Source organism: Agelaius tricolor, unplaced genomic scaffold (genome assembly GCF_023055355.1).
Source record: "Agelaius tricolor isolate 1412-34295 unplaced genomic scaffold, bAgeTri1.0.p SCAF_51, whole genome shotgun sequence".
NCBI classification, from domain to species: domain Eukaryota; kingdom Metazoa; phylum Chordata; class Aves; order Passeriformes; family Icteridae; genus Agelaius; species Agelaius tricolor.
Genome location: NW_027269311.1, coordinates 1,024,792 through 1,044,407, shown reverse-complemented (window position 1 = coordinate 1,044,407; position 19,616 = coordinate 1,024,792). Strand labels below are relative to the sequence as shown.

Here is a 19,616-nt window from a genome sequence, read left to right as displayed (position 1 = left end):
GAGCTATCAATACTGAAACTGGAATTCAGATTCCTCCAGGACACTTTGGTTTGATAACTGCTCACTCGAGCTTGGTCTTGCAAAGTGTTCATGTCATGAGAGGAGGAATTGTTGCAGATATCAAGGAGAAATTAAAGGAATTGTGTTAAACAATAGTGACCAGGATTGGATTAGTCAACCCCATGACAGGGTAGCACAGTTATCAATATTGCAATTTTAAGAAGGATTGTGAAGAAAGGAGATCCACCTGCAATCACCACCGTTTGTGGAGATAAAGGGTTTGGATCCAGCAGCCCTAATAATGGAGCCAGAGTGTGGGTCCAGAGGCCAAATGGCCCTCCCGAGGCAGCTGAAGGAGCAGCTCCTGGGAAAGACAACTCTGAGTCCTGAAACCTGGGCAGGAACAATGGGAATGTGTCCCTGCAGCCAAGTGTTCTGTGTGAGAACAAGTAGATCTGACAGGATATTGTTTTACACATGCTGCCAGACCAAATCTCCCTGTTTGCCCCAAGGGCCCCTTTAGGAAATGCTCTGATCCACGGGGCTCCATGGGAAGGCTGCTGTGACACTGAGGGACTTGCACAGGAATTGCATCCAGGAGCCCGGGTGCCCCTCAGGGACTGGGACCCGGCCCCTTCCAGCCCGAGGGGAAAGGGCCCCCCCAGGCCTTGTTAGCCACAGACAGCATGGTAAAGCTGAACAGCAAAGGGCCTGGGGGCATTATTCTGGAATTACCATGGTGCCAGCTCCATGGACAACGGAATTCTTGTTCCTAACTCAAATGACATTGAGAAAAATGGATGAAGAACGGTGTCACTAAAGTACTACAGGTGTCTGTAAGTTGTACCTTGATAGTCAGCCAGAATCTTTGTCTGCCACAAGCACCTCTAGTGTTTCACCAAGGGGTTAGTCATCAAAATGTAATGATGAGTTCTGATGGATTGCTGAGCTTCTTTTGTAATTCTTTGCTAATGATGATGTGCTTTGCTGAGCTTATCCTTTTGTAATTCTTTGCAGCTGTGCATGATATAAATGACACAATTCCTTCAGTTGGTGTCTGTGTCTTTGGTAGTGACCCTGCCCACTGGAGAAACAGGGCCCCCTCTTGCCTAAGTGTTACCTGGCAAGGCAAAAACCCTCCCTCCAAAATTTCCCCTTCCTCCTTGTTCCCCCCCTTCATACCCTGAGCATGATGTGCTCTGCTCTGGGGTGTGCCCGGGGTCAGTTGGGGTCACCTGTCCTGGCTGTGTCCCCTGCCAAGCTCCCCCGCAGCCCCAGCCCCTCCCCAGCGTGGCTGGACGAGGGGCAGGACAGGCCTTGGCTGTGCTGCAGCTCAGCAAGAACAAAACCATCTCTGCGTGCTCAGCGCTGTGCTCAGCACCCGGCCCAGCAGTGTCTCAGTGCCAGGGGCTGTGCCCTCAGTGCCTGCCAGGGCTTTCCATGGCAACTGCCAGGCCAGGTGACCCAGGTGTCCCCCCCAGTGCCGGTTGCCATGGAAACAGTGCCCAGCGCTGCCCCTTTCTGTCTGGCTGACCTGGCCTTTGGCCCTGGCAGTGCCCTTGGCTGCTGGTTCCTGGTGCCCGAGCGGCCAGCGCGGCACAGGGCAGGTGGCCATGGCACAGCCCCCAGCAAGGGATCCCCTCTGGCCCTGGGCACTGACACCAGCCCTGAGCAAGGTCCGGCTCCAGGCATTGGTTGCCTTGGCACCAATCTAAGGAATGGGTTCCTGTGTCCATTGCCATGGCACCTGGTGGCACCAACGAGTGTCACTGCAATTGTACCTGGAACAGCCCCGGCACCGCTTTGTCCTCAGGGTTGCCATGGCAGCCCAGGGCAGCAACAGCTCTGCAGGCAAGGGGCCATGGAACCTGGCTGCAGAAATGGCTCCTTGGGCTGGTTTCCAAGGAAACCTGAACTGATGGTGGTTGCCATGGCAGCCAAAGCCAGCAGTGGGGTCAGTGCAGTGTCCATGGCAACAGTCCCTTGTAATGGCTCAGTGCAGGTTGGGATGATGATCCACCCTCACAGCTGGCCCAGGGCAGGTCTGGAGTGGTCTCGGTGGCACCTTGGGCTTGGCACACACTTGAGGAGGGTGTCTGTTTGCAATGGGGAAACTCAAAGAGTTTTAGATTGCTTGAAAAAATAAAAGAAGCAAAGCCGCTCTTTGGCTTTGTGCAGCCAGTTCTCTGAGCAAAGCAGGTCCCAGGTGAGTGAGGAGAGACAGGATGGGGTTGGGGAATGTGGAGCAAGGTTGTCCACACTGGGTCAGACCTCAAGGCAAAGCTTCTCTGACCTGGCCAGACCTCCTTAGGAGAGTCCCTGGATCAATATCAATCACAGAATGCTGCAATCACATCCTGTGTAATAAGAACAGCAATAAAGACACCCTTTAAAATAGGAATACATATTTCTTAGAAGCTCTTTGAAATATTTCTCCATAACGGTAAAAGGAAATCATCCTGATGAACTGCACGAGAGCAGAGGGAAATCAAGGCAGAGCCATGGCTTCTCAGGAGTTGCTTGATCCTAATGAGCCCCGTGGTGCATTTGGAGCTGCGTCTGGAACCTCAGGGCCTGAGAGGGGATTGCACAAACCTTGCCAGGAGTCAAAGTCAGAGGAAAAATCCCAAAGTGTCTCAAAGCATGAATGGGTCCCACTGAGGTCAACACAGGCTCCTCATGGCGTCCTTGGAGGAGAGAATTGGAGGCCAGGATTACACAAAAACCTCTCAAAGACTCAGAGTGAAAAGGAACATCCCGAGTACCTTAAAAACCTTGAGTATCTCAAAGAATTAGTGAGCCCCACTGAGTGTCAGTACAAAGCTCTCCAGGGACTCATTAAAGCAGATAATTGGGGCCATGATTGCACAAACCTCTCACAGAGTCTGTATCAAAAGGAAAAAACAAAATACCTTAAAATAACTGAAGTATCTTGAAGCATTAATTACCTCAATGATTGTCATTACTGATTAAGGCTCTCAGGAGACTAATTAAAGCAGATAATTGGATGCTGCAACTGCACAATCTTTCTCATAGAGTCTTTGGCAAAACGCAAGCACCAAGTAGCTTGAAATAACTGGAGTACCCTGAGGCATTAATGAGCCCCACTGAGTGTTGTTACTGACAAAGCCTCTCCAGGGACTAATTACAGCAGATAATTGGAGGCCAGGATTGCACAAACCTCTCAGAGACTGCAAGGCAAAAGCCAAGCCCAAAGTCCTTTGAAAAAGCTGCAGTCCCTGCAGGGAGCATGAAGGAGCCCCCAGGGCCATTGCTGAGCAAGGCTCCCCAGGGACTCCTTGCAGCAGATCCTTGAGGCCACTGGGATGTGGGCTAGGGGGGGATGCTGAGGGCAGCACAAGGGGCTGACAGTGCCCAGCCTGGCTGGGGCTGTGCCAGGAGGCCCCAGGGCCTCAGCACAAGGTGTCTCCTCCCAGCCCTTGCTGGCACAGACCCTGCTGTGCCCCAGGCCACCAAGACTTGGCTTCTCTTTGTCCCCACCTGTCATCACTGCCTGCAGTTCTCTGCTCTGCCTGGGGCCTGGGGACACTTGCTCAGTCGTGTCCCTCTCTGGGACCCATTAAAAGTCCAAGAAAGTTTGGAGTTGGATTCTGCCTTGGAGTTCTGGAGAGGTTTCTTCAGCTGCCTCTCAGGGACTGATGTCCAGGGCCTGAGCACAAAGCCCCAGAGGCTGATTAAAGTCCTTGTGCTGTGTCTGTGCTGCTGAGCTGGGCTGGGCTCCTGGCACAGAGGCAGCTCCTGCTCACCAAGAAGAGCTTCAAAAGCACATTTCTCTGGATGAGCAGCTCTTGTGCCAGCCCAGCAGGGCTGGGGCACTGCCTGCAGCCAGCCCGGGCACAGCACAGAGGCACAGAGAGCTTCAATCAGTCAGGGCTGGGACGGGGCTGAGAAGTGCCTGGGGCACAATCACTGCCAGCCCTTGGCACAGGAACCTCTGGCTGCAGGACAGTGCAGCTGCAGCTCCTGGAGCCATCTCCTGCAGCTGGAACATGCCAATGCCTGCAGAGCCTGTGAGTACATTCTCTGCTTGTCTCTTGTGCAGAGCAGCCAGGGGTGCCCAGGGCTGTCCTGCAGAGCAGGGTCCTGCAGCCCAGGGCGCTGTGCTGGGGCAGGGACTCTGCTGCCTGCCAGGGACAGCTCTCAGCCAGCCCTGGCAGCTGCTCCCAGCACTGGGGGACAAGATCTGGGTGGCAGGAGACAGCTGGTGAGGCTTGGGAGTGTTCTCCTTGTGTGGGGAGGATGCTGCATTGTTCAGGACTGCTCGCAGCATGGCATTTAACTGCAGAACATTTCCAAGTAGGTTATACAGGGAGCACAGCAAGGGAGGACCTGAATAAAAGGGAAAATCCTGCTTTATTAATCTACTTCTCTAGGTTGCATGGACAGGAAATTGCCCATAGATATTCATCCCTCAGTTCAGGTAGAAATTTTTTTTTTTTTTTGAGGTCTTACAAAACCAGACAGTAAATGAAATCAGCCCTTAGGGGCAGCATCAGTGTCGCTTTTCCAACAGCTCCTCAAGGTTTTTACCATGTTTCCATCAGAGCCTGCAGAGCCAGAGCTGCCCCTGGGCAGTGCCTGAGCTGGGAGGGCTCTGCAGGGCAGAGCTGAGCCCCCAGGGCTGGGCTGGGCTCTGGCAGCACTGGCAGGGCCCAGCCCTGGGCACAGGGAAGCAGCTGCTGGCAGGGACAGCTCCAGGCAGCAGAGCCCTGGGCAGGCAGTGGGGGGAAAGTGCCCCCAGCCTGTGCTGGGATATTTCAAGTCCTCTCCAAACCCAACTATTCCATGATTACTTTTCTTGTGCAGCCCCAGCAAATGTCCAACAGCAGCTGCATCAGGCACTTCCTGCTGCTGGCACTGGCAGACAAGCGGCAGCTGCAGCTCCTGCACTTCTGCCTCTTGCTGGGCATCTCCCTGGCTGCCCTCCTGGGCAACGGCCTCATCATCAGCGCCGTAGCCTGCGGCCACCACCTGCACACGCCCATGTTCTTCTTCCTGCTCAACCTGGCCCTCGCTGACCTGGGCTCCATCTGCACCACTGTCCCCAAAGCCATGCACAATTCCCTCTGGGACACCAGCAACATCTCCTACACTGGATGTGCTGCTCAGCTCCTTTTCTTTGTGTTCTTTCTGTCAGCAGAGCTTTATCTCCTGACCATCATGTGCTACGACCGCTACGTGTCCATCTGCAAACCCCTGCACTACGGGACCCTCCTGGGCAGCAGAGCTTGTGCCCACATGGCAGCAGCTGCCTGGGCCAGTGCCTTTCTCAATGCTCTCATGCACACGGCCAATACATTTTCCCTGCCCCTGTGCCATGGCAATGCCCTGGGCCAGTTCTTCTGTGAAATCCCACAGATCCTCAAACTCTCCTGCTCCAAATCCTATCTCAGGGAATCTGGGCTTCTTGCTATTAGTGTGTGTTTGGTATTCGGTTGTTTTGTGTTCATTGTTTTCTCCTATGTGCAGATCTTCAGGGCTGTGCTGAGGATCCCCTCTGAGCAGGGGCGGCACAAAGCCTTTTCCACCTGCCTCCCTCACCTGGCTGTGGTCTCTCTCTTTGTCAGCACTGGCACATTTGCTCACCTGCAGCCCCCCTTCCTGTCCTCCCCATCCCTGGATCTGGCCCTGTCAGTTCTGTACTCGGTGGTGCCTCCAGCCCTGAACCCCCTCATCTACAGCCTGAGGAACCAGGAGCTCAAGGCTGCAGTGTGGAGACTGATGAGTGGATGCTTTTAGAAACATTAAACTGCTGGCCAATTTCTGCAAATCACTTGTAATAAAAGTCACCTTTGATAGTACATGTTGGCTTCATTTTGGAGGTTCTTTATCTTTTATTTTAGGTTTTTAATCTTGTCTACAAATAAATGTCATTGTTTGTGCCATTTCTCATTTTGTTTCTCTCCACCTTCCCTGTGACCACAGACTGTGTCAATGAGGGGCTGCACTCTCGATGGCTTTAAAGGAACTACAGGATGTCCCAGCAGAGTTTTCTGCAGAGATGCTCTTTTGTTGCCTTCTCTGGAGCTGCAGCAGCAATGTCTGTGTGCAGAGCTGGGGCAGATCAGTGCTGGCCCAGCAGCTGTGCCCAGCAGCAGCAGCAGCAGCAGCACTTGGTGTTGCCAGTGCTGCTGCCGTGGCCCTGCCCCGCTGCCCTGGTGGCCCTGGTGTTGCTGCAGGGCCTGAGTGCTCTCGGGGCCGGGCACAGCCCTGGGGGTGGCAGTGCCGGGGCTGCAGCAGGGACAGGCCATGGGCACTGCTGGGGCAGCGCTGACGCCTCAGCCCAGGCCCTGGGGGCTCCAGGCTCCTTGCCCAGGCTCTCTCAAGAACACAGCCAGGCCAATGCTCAGCACAGAAACCCCCGTGAGCAGCCCCAGGCTGGCCGTGGGCAGGCTGGGGGCAAACAGCATGGCTGGGGCTCTGCAAGGGCCCTGGGGCAGACGGGAAGGAGCAGCAGAGCAGGGGCTGATCCATGCCCAGTGCGCTGCACAGCCCAGGGCAGCGTCCCAGAGCCTCCTCATGCAGCTGCCAACAACATCCCCCCTCTGCAGCCCTGGCCTCTCCCCCAGCTCACACAGGTGCCCCATCCTTGCAGGCACAGACACGGCAGCACTGCCTCAGCAGCCCCTGTTTGCATTGCACACAGCAGGGGCAGCACCCCCATGCTGTTGCTGTGGGGACATGAACCTGAGGGAGCACAAATGCCATCAGCCCCTGGGGCCAGCAAGGCCTGCGGGACACCAGGGAAACCACTCAGCTTTGTCCTGGCCTCTGCAGTCAGCCAGAAAGTTTGTTCCCGTCAGCTGGGAGTTTCCTGTGCCACTGCAGACGCTGTTGCTCAGAGCCAGGGCTGCCTGGCAGCCACCCCTAAACTGCCCTGACCATTTCCTTTGCTTCACCTTTGCTGTCTTTACTCTTCCTGGTACAAATTTCTTCCTCTTTCCCAGCCCTCTTCCCTGCCCTGCAAACAGCCCATCCCTGTTTTCCCTTTCCTCTCTGGCCCCACTCCCCATTGCAGTTCCTGACTTGGCCCCATGGGAACGTCCCTTGGGCAGCAGGATCATCCTACAAGTGCTGCAGGAATTGTCTGCAGGCTCCTGCAGTGCCTGCTGCTGCTCCCTTGCCAGAGGCACCCCAGGCCAGGGGGGCACATCTGGGCTGCTGTGTCTGGCTCTGGGGCTCCCTGTTCTGGGCAGTGAGGAGGAGCTGCAGAGGCTCTGCAGGACTGACAGGATGGGCTTTGGGGCTGGCAGGAGAAGCTGAGGGACCTGGGCTGCTGGAGCTTCTGAAGAGGAGGCCCAGGGCTCATCCTGCAACTGCTCCAAGGGTGGTTTTAGAAAATCACAGAATCAGCAAGGCTGGAAAAGACCTTGGAAATCATCAAGTCCAGCCTGTGCCCTGACACTGCCTTCTGTCCCCTGAGCCTCCTCTTCTCCTGGATAAACAACCCCAGCTCCCTCAGCCACTCCTCACAGGACTTGTGTTCCAGACCCCTCCCCTTGTTGCCTTGTTGCCCTTCTCTGGACACGCTCCAGCCCCTCCATGTCCTTCCTAAATTGGGGGCCCAGAACTGTACACAGCATTCGAGGTGCTGCCCAAGCAGTGCTGAGCTCAGGGGAAGAATCCCTGCCCTGCTCCTGCTGGCCACACCATTCCTGATCCAGGCCAGGAGCCATTGGCCTTCTTGCCCCCCTGGGCACACTGCTGCCTCATGTCCAGCCTGCTGTCCATCAGTCCCTGCAGCTCCCTTTCTGCCTGGCTGCTCTCCAGCCACTCTGTCCCCAGCCTGTAGTGCTGCAGGGGTTGTTGTGGCCAAAGTGCAGGACCCAGCACTTGGACTTGTTAAACCTCACCTTGTTGGATTTGGGCCCTGGATCCAGCCTGTCCAGGGCCCTGTGCAGAGCCCTCCTACCCTCCAGCAGATCAACACTCCCAGACAACTTGGTGTCACCACGGTTCCATGAGACCCCAGAGTGTCCCAATGGTCTCCATGATTTCATGAGGCCTCCCAGGGTCACAATGTCCCTTTGGTTCCATGGGACCCCTTGGTGTCACAAAGTCCCTTGGATCCTTGGGCCCTGCAGTGTCACAGTGGATCCTTGGTTCCATGAGGTCTGGCAGTGCAGCAATGCTCTCCTTGGTTCCACAGTGTCACCATGGCCCCTTGGCTCTGTGCTGCCATGTCGCACACAGTGTCACCATGGTCCTCTTAGTGCCACCAGGCCCCGCAGAGTCACAGTGGCCCCTTGCTTCCCCAGGGCCCTGCAGGGTCACAATCATCAGAGAATCAACCAGGCTGGAAATGACCTTGGAGAGCATCAAGTCCAACCTGGGACCCAACACCCCCTTGTCACCCAGACCATGGCACTGAGTGCCACATCCAGTATTTCATTAAACACTTACAGGGATGTGACTCACTCACCTCCCTGGGCAGCCCATTCCAATCCCCAATCACACTTCCTGTGAAGAATATTTCCTAATGTCCATCCTAAATGTCCCCTAGTGCAGCTGAAGGCTGTGTCCTCTTGTCCTGTCACTGTTCCCCAGGAAAAAAGCCTAATACCCACCTGGCTGCACCCTCCTGTCAGGGAGTTGTAGAGAGTGATGAGGTCTCCCCTGAGCCTCCTCTTCTCCAGGAGAAACAACCCCAGCTCCCTCAGCTGCTCCTCACAGGACTTGTGTTCCACACCCCTCCCCAGCCTTGTTGCTCTTCTCTGGACACGCTCCAGCCCCTCCATGTCCTTCCTAAAGTGGGGGGGCCCAGAACTGGACACAGCACTTGAGGTGCTGCCCAACCAGTGCCCAGCACAGGGGAAGAATCCCTGCCCTGCTCCTGCTGGCCACACCATTCCTGATCCATAGGAGTGCCACGGGTTGGATGTGGGATATAGTGGGGAGGGGGTGGGGACAAAGTATTATTGATTATCAGCCATGAAGCGTCTTGATTTTCATATCTGTTCACACTGCATTAGAAGGTTCTGGGATCAATGTCAATAGGACATTGTGGAAAATCAATCTATAAACAGGAAAATAACAAAGGAAAAAACAGGTCTCTGCATTATTTTCAATACAGCAGATTCTATTTGAATACACTTCAGAAATCTGTCTAACTAACCACCTAAGAATTGAAAACTTAGATTATTTGCAGGTGCTTTTCTTGTTCAACTGTTTTGAACAAATGCTTATGAGCCTTTTTCAATGAATATCTGAAGCAAGGAGCTCAGAAAAGAAGATGCATCTTTTTAAGAGAAGTAGTAAAATTCATCAGCAACTCCCAAGTGGCCAAGGATCCATCCCTATCAGAGCAGCAATGAACAGAAATGGGCACAGCTTTGTGGCTGCTGTCCCAGCTTTGGCATGGGCCCTGGGCCTGGAGCAGGAGCAGCTCTTGAGGGCCCCAAGGCCGGGGCTCTTGTGCTGCCCTGGGCAGATGGGATGGCAGCAGGGGCTGCAGAGCTCTCAGCACCTCAGCCCAAGGGGAGCAGGGCAGCCAGGGAGCCTCCTTTGGTCTTGGCCAAGCCCCTTCCCCCATGGCTGGGGCTGAGTCCTGTGGCAGCTGCAGCTGCTGCTGTGCCCTTGGCAGGGGCTGAGGCCGTGGGGCCAGTGCCCAGAGCAGCCTGGGCTGAGCAGAGCTGTGGGGCCAGAGCCGGCTGGGCTGGGCTGGGCTCAGAGAGGCCATTGGTGCTGCCCAGAGCTCAGGGCAGCTGGCAGAGCTTGCAGGGAGCTGGGCTGGGCTCTGAGAGCCCGGCCCAGAAACCATCAGTGTCCATCTCAGCCTGGCTGAGCGTGCAGGGGCAGGACTCAGGCCAGGCCTTGTGGGGCAGGGCCAGCGCCTGTGCAAGGCATTGCAAACAGGCAAGTGGCCCAGAGAGGAGGCTGCTCTGTGCCCTTGGGGGCATGGACAGAGCAGGGAGGGGGCCCAGGACATTTGTCAGCGCCAGCCTCTGTGCCCATGTGTTGGCAGCCCTGGCTGCTGAGCCCAGCTTTGGCCTGGGCTGAGTTGGGCTGTGGCCCAGCTCCATCCTCCTGCAGGGCCCAGGGCCTGTTCCCGGCCATGGCCAGCCCTGGCTGCCTCTCTGCTGGCCCAGAGGCCGGCAGAGCCCGGGGCAGGGCTGTCTGTGCAGCCCCACAGGTGCCAGGGGCTCTGCAGGAGCTGGCAGAGGCTGCCCAGCAGGGAGGCCATGGGGCACAGAGCCCCAAGGCTGCTGTGGGCACCACGGCACAGGGGCCGTTCCCAGCCGCAATGCTCCTGGCCTGGGCTGGGCCTGCACAGGGGCTGGGCCACCATGGCTGGGCCAGCACAGGGCCACAAAGGGGCCACGCAGCCGCTGCCGGGGCTGACAGCAAGGCCAGGCACACACAAGCAATTGCTGAGCATGGCCTGCGCTGGCCAGGCCTGACTGTGCCAAAGGCAGAGCTCAGCTGCCCTTGGGGGCTGCAGCAACACTCCAGAGCCCAAAGAGCCTCCATGGCTGGGCTGGAGACCAAGGCTGCAGGAGGGAAATGCAGGGCTGCTGCGGGATGGGGAGGCCATTGAATTCCAGCACACACCTCAGCTCTCTGATGATCCCAGCACCATGCTGGGCCCTGTTTCACACTGGAGCAGAGCAGATGTTGATGGCACAGGAGCCCTGTGGGGCTGTCAGGGACCTGCAGCTTGCAAGGTGCTCTGCTCTCCCTCAGGTGTTCTCAGAGAGATCCAATCCCAGCTGGGCACCTCAGGGCAAAAGTGGCACTGCCTGTTCATGGGCACACAGCTGATGTCTGCCTGGAAAGGGGCACAGGAGTTAATACCTGTTAGTTTCATAGTATACCAGCAAATCTTTATTTTCTGAGTCGTTTGAGTACTTTTAAGAAAAGGCAAAATTTTCCGCCCCGAAGTTCCTGGAAGTGTACTGATGGCAGAAGAAGAAGAAATGCTGGTCTTCCTGTGGACTTGTTTCACCTATATCCACTGTATTCCTTCCTCTCCCTCTTCCTTCAGTTGTTTCCAGGTCACCTGTTTAAATGGCCATGTCTAAGGACACCCCTTCACTAGACCAGCTGAATCTATGTCCACCTTGCTGCTTTCAGATTTCCTCCTCCAGATGCTCTCTGGGCATTCAAGTGCCTGTCGAATGACTGGTTTCATGCTTTGGGCTGCAAGGACTTGCCCAATATTTCTGAAATTCAAATAAATATCACATTAGTCACGATCTTTATTGTGTTTATATCTATCACAGATTTTTTCTTATGTCTTTGCCTAAAACTGTTCTGTACAGAAATCCCTTGGGGATGGGGGACATGTCAGATGCGGCTGGGACATCCCAGAGAGCTGAGGGAAGAGCTGTGATGGTTATTAAACTGTTCAAATGTTCAACTTGTGTTTGTTGGCAAGAAACCTTTCTGTGCCTCTCAGTGTCACCAGGCCCTGAGCCCAAAGGACACAAACCTGATGAGTTGTGGTTCCCACTGCAGGGGCTGCACTTGGACCTTGGCTCTGCACAGGAGAGCTCTTCATCCCCTTTCTCTCTTTTGCTCCCTCTGGGCATGGAGGAAGCTCCTGACTTCAGTGTGTGACTTGTGTGTGCAAAGAGCAAATCTGGGCAGAATCGGGGCAGGGAGGGTTTGGGGGGACCTTGGGATCTGTGCTGGGCACAGAAGGTGTTTTCCATTGCTCTGAGACTGTCTGCTGTGCAAAGTGGATTTAATATCCAGCAGAGGAATGACTTTTGCATTTGATGGAGCTGTGCCTTCCCTTGGCTTTGTTGGCTGACAAGAAATGAACATCCCTCTGTGTCTCGGGCAGCTCCTTCTGCAAGGAAAGCAGGTGGGAGTTGGAGCCAAGGAGCTGAAAGCTGCAGGTGCAGCCTGGGCTGGAGGGAGCTCAGATTTGCACAAGGCTGCTCTGAGTGCCAGGGCTTGGATGGGGGAAATGGTGGGGTGGGGGTAGGGACAGAGTCTGATTGATTGTCAGCCATGAAGGGTCTTGATTTTCATATCTATTCAAACTGCATGAGGAGGTACTTGGATTCAGTGTCAATTGGAGATTGCACATATCAATGAATTAACAGGGGAAAAAAAACTAAACAGGACCTGAAAAATCTTTTCTCACTGTCTTTTTAAATATATCGCATTCACTGTGGATATATTACTGAGATCTGTCTTATTAGCCACAAATGATTTGAAAATTAAAATCAAATGATTCCAGAGGCTTGGCTTGTTCAGGTGTTCTGAATGTTCATGAGCCCTGGGACACTGAATTCCTGCGCTGAAGAGCTGAAGGCTGGACAAGCCTCTGGAGCAGGGAAATTCAGCAGCAGCCTCCAGGTTGCTGAGGATGTCAGCAGCCCCCAGTGAGGCCATCCCTGCCCAGAGAGCGTGGGGGAATGGGCAGACAAGGAGAGCGTCCCTGGGGCTGGGGCAGCACAACTCAGAGGCACCAGCGGCTCCAGCTGGGCAATGGAGTGTGGAATGGGGCTGGGAAAGCCCTGCCTGGGCTGGGCCAAGCAGCACAGACAAGCCTTGACCCCCATCCACTAAATGACTCTCTCAAGGAGATATTTGAAAGGAATTACAGTTGTTTGTGTCCTCTGAGTTGCACGCACTGGAGAAATACTGACAGGAAATCCTCAAGAGCTCAAAACAACCAAACAGCCTTTACTGGCAACTTTAGAAAATTTGAGAAACTTTGGCAAATGGTTTAATGTCACATTCATTCAACAGGAAAGACTTCTCAAAGCATTACCTTGGCCCATTCAACTACATAAACTCAAAGCCCATTCAATTTTAAGTTACTCAACATTTGTGCAAGGACAGTAATAGAAGAAGACATAGAGAGAGCTAAAGACAGAAAAGATATAGAGAAGCACACACACAGCTACCAACTCCTGGATTCCAGCGCTGTTCCGATGGAAATTCCAAGGGGATCCAGGGTCAAGATGTGTGCTTGCCTTGTGGTCAGCCTTCAATACCCCTTGGTCTCCCTGGGCCCTTCCCCCAGGTGGGGCTTGGGCTCATTTGGTCCCTCAGGAGCTGGGCTGGGGGCTGCAGAGGTGGCTGTGGAGCATTGCCTGTACTGTGCCAGGGACTGGCAGCCACTGCTGGGCTGGGATAGAGGCTCTGGGGGGATTGGGGTTCCAGGGCAGGGCAGGGCTGGGCTTCCAGGGCAGGGCAGGGCAGGGCTGGACCTGCCCCTTCCTCCCCCACACACAGAATGTTTCCTGCCAACAATCTCCTCCAATTTGTCACAATAGGGAAGGTTGGAGATGAAATCCCAATTCTGGCCATGGGCGACATGCGGAGAAGGACAGTTCTTTTTCATGCAAAGGAAAACATGGAGCCCCAATGTTTGGAAGGCACGTGAGAACCTCACTAGGCCAAGGCCAGCCAGACTTGTCAGGAATGGCAGATTTTGTCTGCGAGTCGTCTTTGGTTTTAGGGAGTTTTAGAGATGGAATCCCAATCTTGGTAATGGGCACCTGGAGAAGCAGGACAGTTCTTTCCCATAGGAAGGAAAGCACGGAGCCTTTCCCAGTGTTTTGGGGACAGATGGGAAGTGACCCTTGTGAAACCACTGCAAGACAGACTTGTCCTGGCAATATTGCTATGTGAACAATCCCTGGATATAAGGAAATTTGGAGGTGAAATCCCAGTTCTGGCCATGGGTACCTGGAGATGAAGGTCTTTTCCATAGGAAGGAAAGCACAGAGCCCCATTGTTTTATTAGCAGAAGAGAAGAGACCCTCAACATGCCAAGGTCAGCTGGACCTATCAGGTGGCCCCTGGGAGGCCAAGCCAGACCTGTTCTGCGTTCCCTTTGTTTTATGGGGCCCTGCAGTGTGACAATGGCCCCTAGGTTCCATAAGGCCCCACAGTGTCACAATGGTTTCAAAAATTCCATGAGGCCTTGCAGTGTCACAATGGTCTCCGTGGTTCCCCAGCCCCCACACTGTCACGGGACTCCTCTGTTCCATGAGCCCTGCAATGTCACAATGGACCTTTGGACCCTGGGGGTTTGCAGTGTCACAATGGTCTCCTTTGGCTCCACAGTGTCACAATGGACCTCTGATGACATCAGGCCCTTTAATGTCACAATGGCCCTTTGCTTTCATGCAGCCCTGCAGTGTCACAAAGGCCTCTTGGTTTCACCAGGCCCCAGAGTATCACAATGGTCCTCTTGGTTCTGTGGGGACCCCCAGGGTCACCATGGTCTCACTGGTTCCATGAGGCCTGACAGTTTCACAATGCTTTGCTTATTCCATGGGCCCTCATGTCATCACAATGGTCTCCATGATCCCATGAGTCCCCTCACTGTAACAATGGTTTCCGTGGTTCCATGGTGCCCCTCAGTGTCACAACGGCCCCTTGGTTCCATGAGGCCCTCAAATGTCTTAATGGTGTCTCCATGGTTCCATGAGGTCCTGCAATGTCACAATGGACCTTTGGCTCCATGGGGTCTTGCAATGTCACAATGGCTCCTTGGTTCCATGACAGCTCCAAGTGTCATAATGGCCTCCTCAGTTTCAGGAGGCCCCACAGTGTCACAATGGACCCTTGGTTGTCCTTGGGCCTCTCAGTGTCACAATGATCCCTGCATTCCATGGAGCCACACATTGTCAGTATGGTCTCCTTGGTTCCATGAGGCCCAGCAATGTCACAGGGCTCTCCATGATTCCATGAGGCCTGACACTGTCACAATGGTCCCTTGGTCTCACAGGACCCCACAGTGTCACAATGGTCCCTTGGTCTCACAGGGCCCCACAGTGTCACAATGCTCCCTTGGTTCCATGGGCCCTGTGCTGCTGCATTCCCCCCTCCCCTTCTCAGGCCGCCCTGCCAGATGAGAAATGCTCCTTGGGGCTCGGCCTTGGCCAACAGCCCCTGGGCTCAGCTCCTCTGCAGCTCATCACAAACACTGTCTGCTCCAGGCACTGCTGCTGCCCAACCAGCTCCTGCTTTCTGTAGGAGCAGCCCTGGGAACTGGTTTTGTTCCCTCAGTGGCACAACATCCCTGTTCTCACACTGCCAAAGAAAGCTGTTGGTGCCCAGTGCGGCCAGGATGAACCATTGCTGGGACTGAAGCCCCTCTCTTGGGGCCCTGCAAACAGCGCTCCAAAAGGAGCCCTTGGAGCTCTCCTGGGCCAGCGACTCCCTCTGAGTGGGGCCTCTCCCAGCCGGGAACTCTCCCGTTTGCTGCACTCGGGGATCCCCAACAACGACGGAGCCTGGGCTGATCCCCCCACTCCTCCAGGCTCAGCCCTTTACCTGCTGGGGAGATGCCAAAGGATCCACAGGGAGCATTTCCTGCCCTCAGGGGAATTTCTCCCAGGTGCCTTGCAGTGACTCTTTGTGTCTGTGTGCACACAGGAGTGCCTGTGCTGGGGAAATGTGGCAGAAATGCTGCTCTCTGAGGGGTTTGAGTGCCTTGGATAGCTGAGTCAGTCAGGCCTGTACGAAATGTTCAGTCATGAGGTATGAGCTAAGTTAAATGCTCCTGAGAGTTGTTCTTTTCCTAAGTTGTTATTTTAATGTAAGTTATTAGGCTAAGTTAAATACTGTTAAGTGTTATTCCTCTGTTAAATTGCAAAGTCATAGGTTCTAAGTTAGGTTAAATACTGTTAGCTGCTCTTTTTGCCTAAGTTGTGACATTTAAGCTATCAGTTACGGTAAAGTCCTGTTAAGTTTGAGCTCTTTTAAACCTTTGGGCTGTATTCCTTTTATCCTTCCCCTCACTGTCCTTGTGTCACACACATGCACAGGAACAGTTCTCAGTTCATATCTGGTTTGACTGCCTGCATTTTGTTTGGTTTTGTTGTTGCTTTGTTTCCTTGGTGTGCTTGAAGTGTCCAGTCAGGAGCACAGTGACTCTTGCCAAGGAACTCTGTGCTGCTGTCGCTTAATATTCAATCTGGTTTTTGCTGCTCCCTTGCTGGGGATTTTTTCAGCGCTCTCAAGGCCTCGTTGGTACCAGGGTGAAGGAGCCCTGGCCCAGGCTCTGGCCCTGGGGGACACGGGGACACTGCCGGGGGGTCCCTGTCCCCCTGTGCCACCCCCAGGGCCCCGGCCCCCCGTCCCCGTGTCAGGCTCTGGGGTCAATCTCGTGGAACATCCTCTGGGGGAGGCTGCGGCACCGGGGCGGGGGGACCCGGGGGGACAGGGGAACCCGCTGTGCACGAGCAGGGTTGGACTGCTCTGGGGGGAACTGTGAGGGGGGCCGGGGCAGAGTGACCTCCCCAGTGACCTCACACAGCCCCTGTGATGTCACACAGCCATCTCTGTTATGTCACAATGCCTACACTGTGATGTCACCCTGTGATGTCCTACAGCTGTGCTATGATGTTTCAGAAGACTCTGAAATGTCACAAAGTTACCCTGTGATGTCACTGTCTGTTTTGTGATGTCACAGCTGCTCTATGATGTTACACAGCCACCCGGTGATGTCACAACCCACTCTCTCATGTCACAGAGCCACCCTCTATGATGGCAAGATCTGCTCTATGGCTTCACACTATGATGTCACAGACAGCTGTGTGATGTCAGAACCCCCTCAGTGATGTCACAAAACCCTCTCTGTGATGTCATACTGACACTCTGTAATGTCACAGCACACACTTTGACCTCACAGCCTGCTCTATGATGTCATACAGCCATGCCATGATGTCACAGCCTGCTCTGTGATGTCACAGAGTTCCCTCTATGATGCTGTAGCTGCTCAATGACCTCACACAACAAACTCTGTGATGTCATAGCCCAGTCTGTGACCTCACACAGCCCACCCTGTGCTGTCACACAGCCCCTTGCTGACATCCCAGCTGCTCTGTGCCTCCATGACACAGGCACAGAGGAGCTGCTGTGACACAGCCCCCTCTGGGACATGCCACAGCCCCTGCCAGTGCTGAGCCCCTGTGAACTCTGTCTGTGCCCTGCTGGTGTCCCTGAGGGGCCCTGGCAGTGCCCCAGCCCTGCTGGGCTGTGCACAGGAGCTGCTCCTGGCCAGAGCTGTCTCTCTGCAGCTCTGCTGCCCTTGCCAGGAGCTGCCTCTGGGCCAGGAGCTGCCTCTGGGCCAGGAGCCCGGCCCAGCTCAGCAGCACAGACACAGCACAAGGACTGTAATGACCCTCTGGGGCTTTGGTGCTCTTTGCATCGGACTCAGTCCCTCAGAGTGTGCTCAAAGAACTTCTCAGGGATTCAAAAAGAGGGTGAAACACTGAAGTTTCTCATACTTTAAATAGATCCTTCTGAGGGACAGGACTGAGAAAGTGTCCCCAGGTTCCAGGTAGAGCAGAACACTGGTGGCAGTGATGACAGGTGGGGACAAGCAGGGCAAAGGTGTCTCTGGTGCTGAGCAAACCTGCGCCTCTGTCCCTGCAGGCTGTGGGCATCCCCCGGCTGCCCCACCTGGCTGGCCCCTTCCTTTGCTGCCAGCTCTGCCTCCTGCCTGCCTCTGCCTGCCCACACAAAGCCTTGGGCTGCTCCAGCCTCCTGCTGGGGGACGTGCTGCACCACAGCCCTGCCCTGGCAGGGAAATTCCTTTCTCCTGGTGTCCACTCTGCACCTCCCCAGCTGCCCTTGGCATTAATTCTTAATTTCTCTGGCTGTTCTCTACTATGTCAGAAGGATCCACCATCTCTGAAACCATCCTTCAATCTGTCCCAGGGCTCTCCTCTGCTGTCCTCAGTCTCCACCCCACTAAGTACAGAGCTCCTGTGTCCCTATACAGTGGTCAAGTGTTTGAGGCCAAGAGTGCCTGGACAAGAGGCACAGTTCTTTTCTATAGGAAGGAAACCACAGAACCCCAGGGTTTGAAGGCAGATGAGAAGCAGTCACCAGAGGCCAAGGCAAGCCAGACCTGTCTGTCCCTGCAGCTTTTGACTGAAAGCAGCCTTTGGATATATGGGGAATTTGGGAGGTGGAATTCCATTTCAGCCATGGGTTCCTGGACTGGAATGACAGTTCTCCATAGGAAGGAAAGGGTGGAGTCCCAGTGTTTCAAAGGCTGATTAGAGGCTGCCCCAAGGAGGCCAAGACCAGCCAGACTTGTTGTCAGGGAAGAATCCTTGGAGAGACAGAATTTGGGAGGCCAAACCCCACTTTTGTCTACGGGGATCTGGATGAGAAGGACAGTTTCTTTCCATAGGAAGGAAAGTGTGGAACCCCAGAGTTTCAAAGGTAGATGAGAGCTGGCCCTCAAGAAACCAAGGGAACCTAAACAGTCCTGGCAGCTTTTGTCTGGTAGTTATCCTTGGATTTAAGGCATTTTGGAGGTGGATTCCCAATTTTGGCTATGTATGCCTGGACTTGAAAGATATTTTTTTCCATGGGAAGAAAAGCACAGGCCCACAGTGTTTTGAAGGCAGATGAGAGGTGGCCCCCAAGAGGCCAAGGCCAGCCAGAGCTGTCTGTCCTGGCAGGTTTCATATGGGAATAATCCTTGGATATAATCAAATTTGGAGGAAGAATCCCAATTTCAGCCATGAACTCCTGGAAGAGAAGGACAGTCCTTTCTCACAGGAAGAGAAGGATGGAACTCCAGGGTTACAGGGGCAGATGAGAAGTGACCTTCAACATGCCAAAGTCAGCTGGACCAGTCAGACAGCCCCCAGGAGGCCCAGCCAGCCAGATCTGTTCCATGTTCTTGGATCCTTGGGGCCCTGCACCATCACAATGGCCCCTTGGTTCCATGAGGCCCTGTAGGATCACAACAGATCTTTGTTTCCATGAGGCCCAGTGATATAACAATGGTCTCCTTGGCTCCACGGTGGCACAATGGCCCCTTGCTTCCATGAGGCCTTGCAGTGTCAAAATGGTTTCCTTGTTTCCATGGGACTGCGCAATGCCACAATGGCCCATTGGTTCCATGAGGTCACAGAGTCTCAAAACGGCCCCTTGGTTCTATTGGGTTCCCCAGGATGACAATGGCCCCGTAGTTCCAGCAGGCCTGGATGTGTTACACTGGTCCCTTGCTTCCATGGGGACCTGCAGTGTCACAATGGCCCCTTGCTTCCATAAGACCTTGCAGTGTCACAGTGGTTGCCTTGGTTATATGAGACCCTGTGGTGTCACAGTGGCCCCTTGGTTCCAGTGGGTCCCTAAGTGTCATATCAGTCTCTGTGGTTCTGTGAGGCCCCACAACATCACAAAGGACTTTTGATTCCATGAGCTTTTGTACTGCCAATAACAGCCAACAACAGTCTCCTTGGTTCCATGGTGTCACATTGGACCCTTGGTTTTATTGGGACTCACAGTGTCAGAAGGGGCTCCTTGGTTCCATGAGGCCCTGCAGAGCCCCTTGATTCAACAGGGCCTCAAAGTGTCATAATGGCCTCCAGGATTCCATGAGGCCTTGCAGTGTCACAATGGAACTTTTGTTCCATGAAGTCCCACACTGTTACATGGATCCTTATTTCCATGGGGTCCTGTAGTGTCACAATGGACTCCTTGGTTCCATGGTGCCACAGAGTGTGACAACTGCCCCTTGGCCTGCCAATACTCCATAGTGTCACAATGGCCTCCTTGCTTCCATGAGACTTTGTAGTGTCACACTGGCCCCCTGGTTCATTGAGGCCTTTGGTGTCACCATGGTCTATGTGATTGCATAAGGCCCTGCAGTGTCA

At 54.4% G+C, this 19,616-nt stretch overlaps 1 protein-coding gene across 1 annotated transcript; it reads left to right on the top strand.

The window, feature by feature from the left end:
• Window positions 1-4,836: 4,836 nt before the first annotated feature.
• On the top strand, window positions 4,837-5,760 carry LOC139604475 (olfactory receptor 14J1-like). The gene has a single exon (XM_071455628.1). It carries the CDS (start codon window positions 4,837-4,839, stop codon window positions 5,758-5,760), a length of 924 nt encoding a protein of 307 aa, XP_071311729.1.
• The last annotated feature ends 13,856 nt before the right edge of the window (window positions 5,761-19,616 follow it).

Excerpts from the sequence above, each read along its gene's own strand:
- LOC139604475 (XM_071455628.1), top strand. The coding sequence starts at position 4,837 with ATGTCCAACAGCAGCTGCATCAGGCACTTCCTGCTGCTGGCACTGGCA.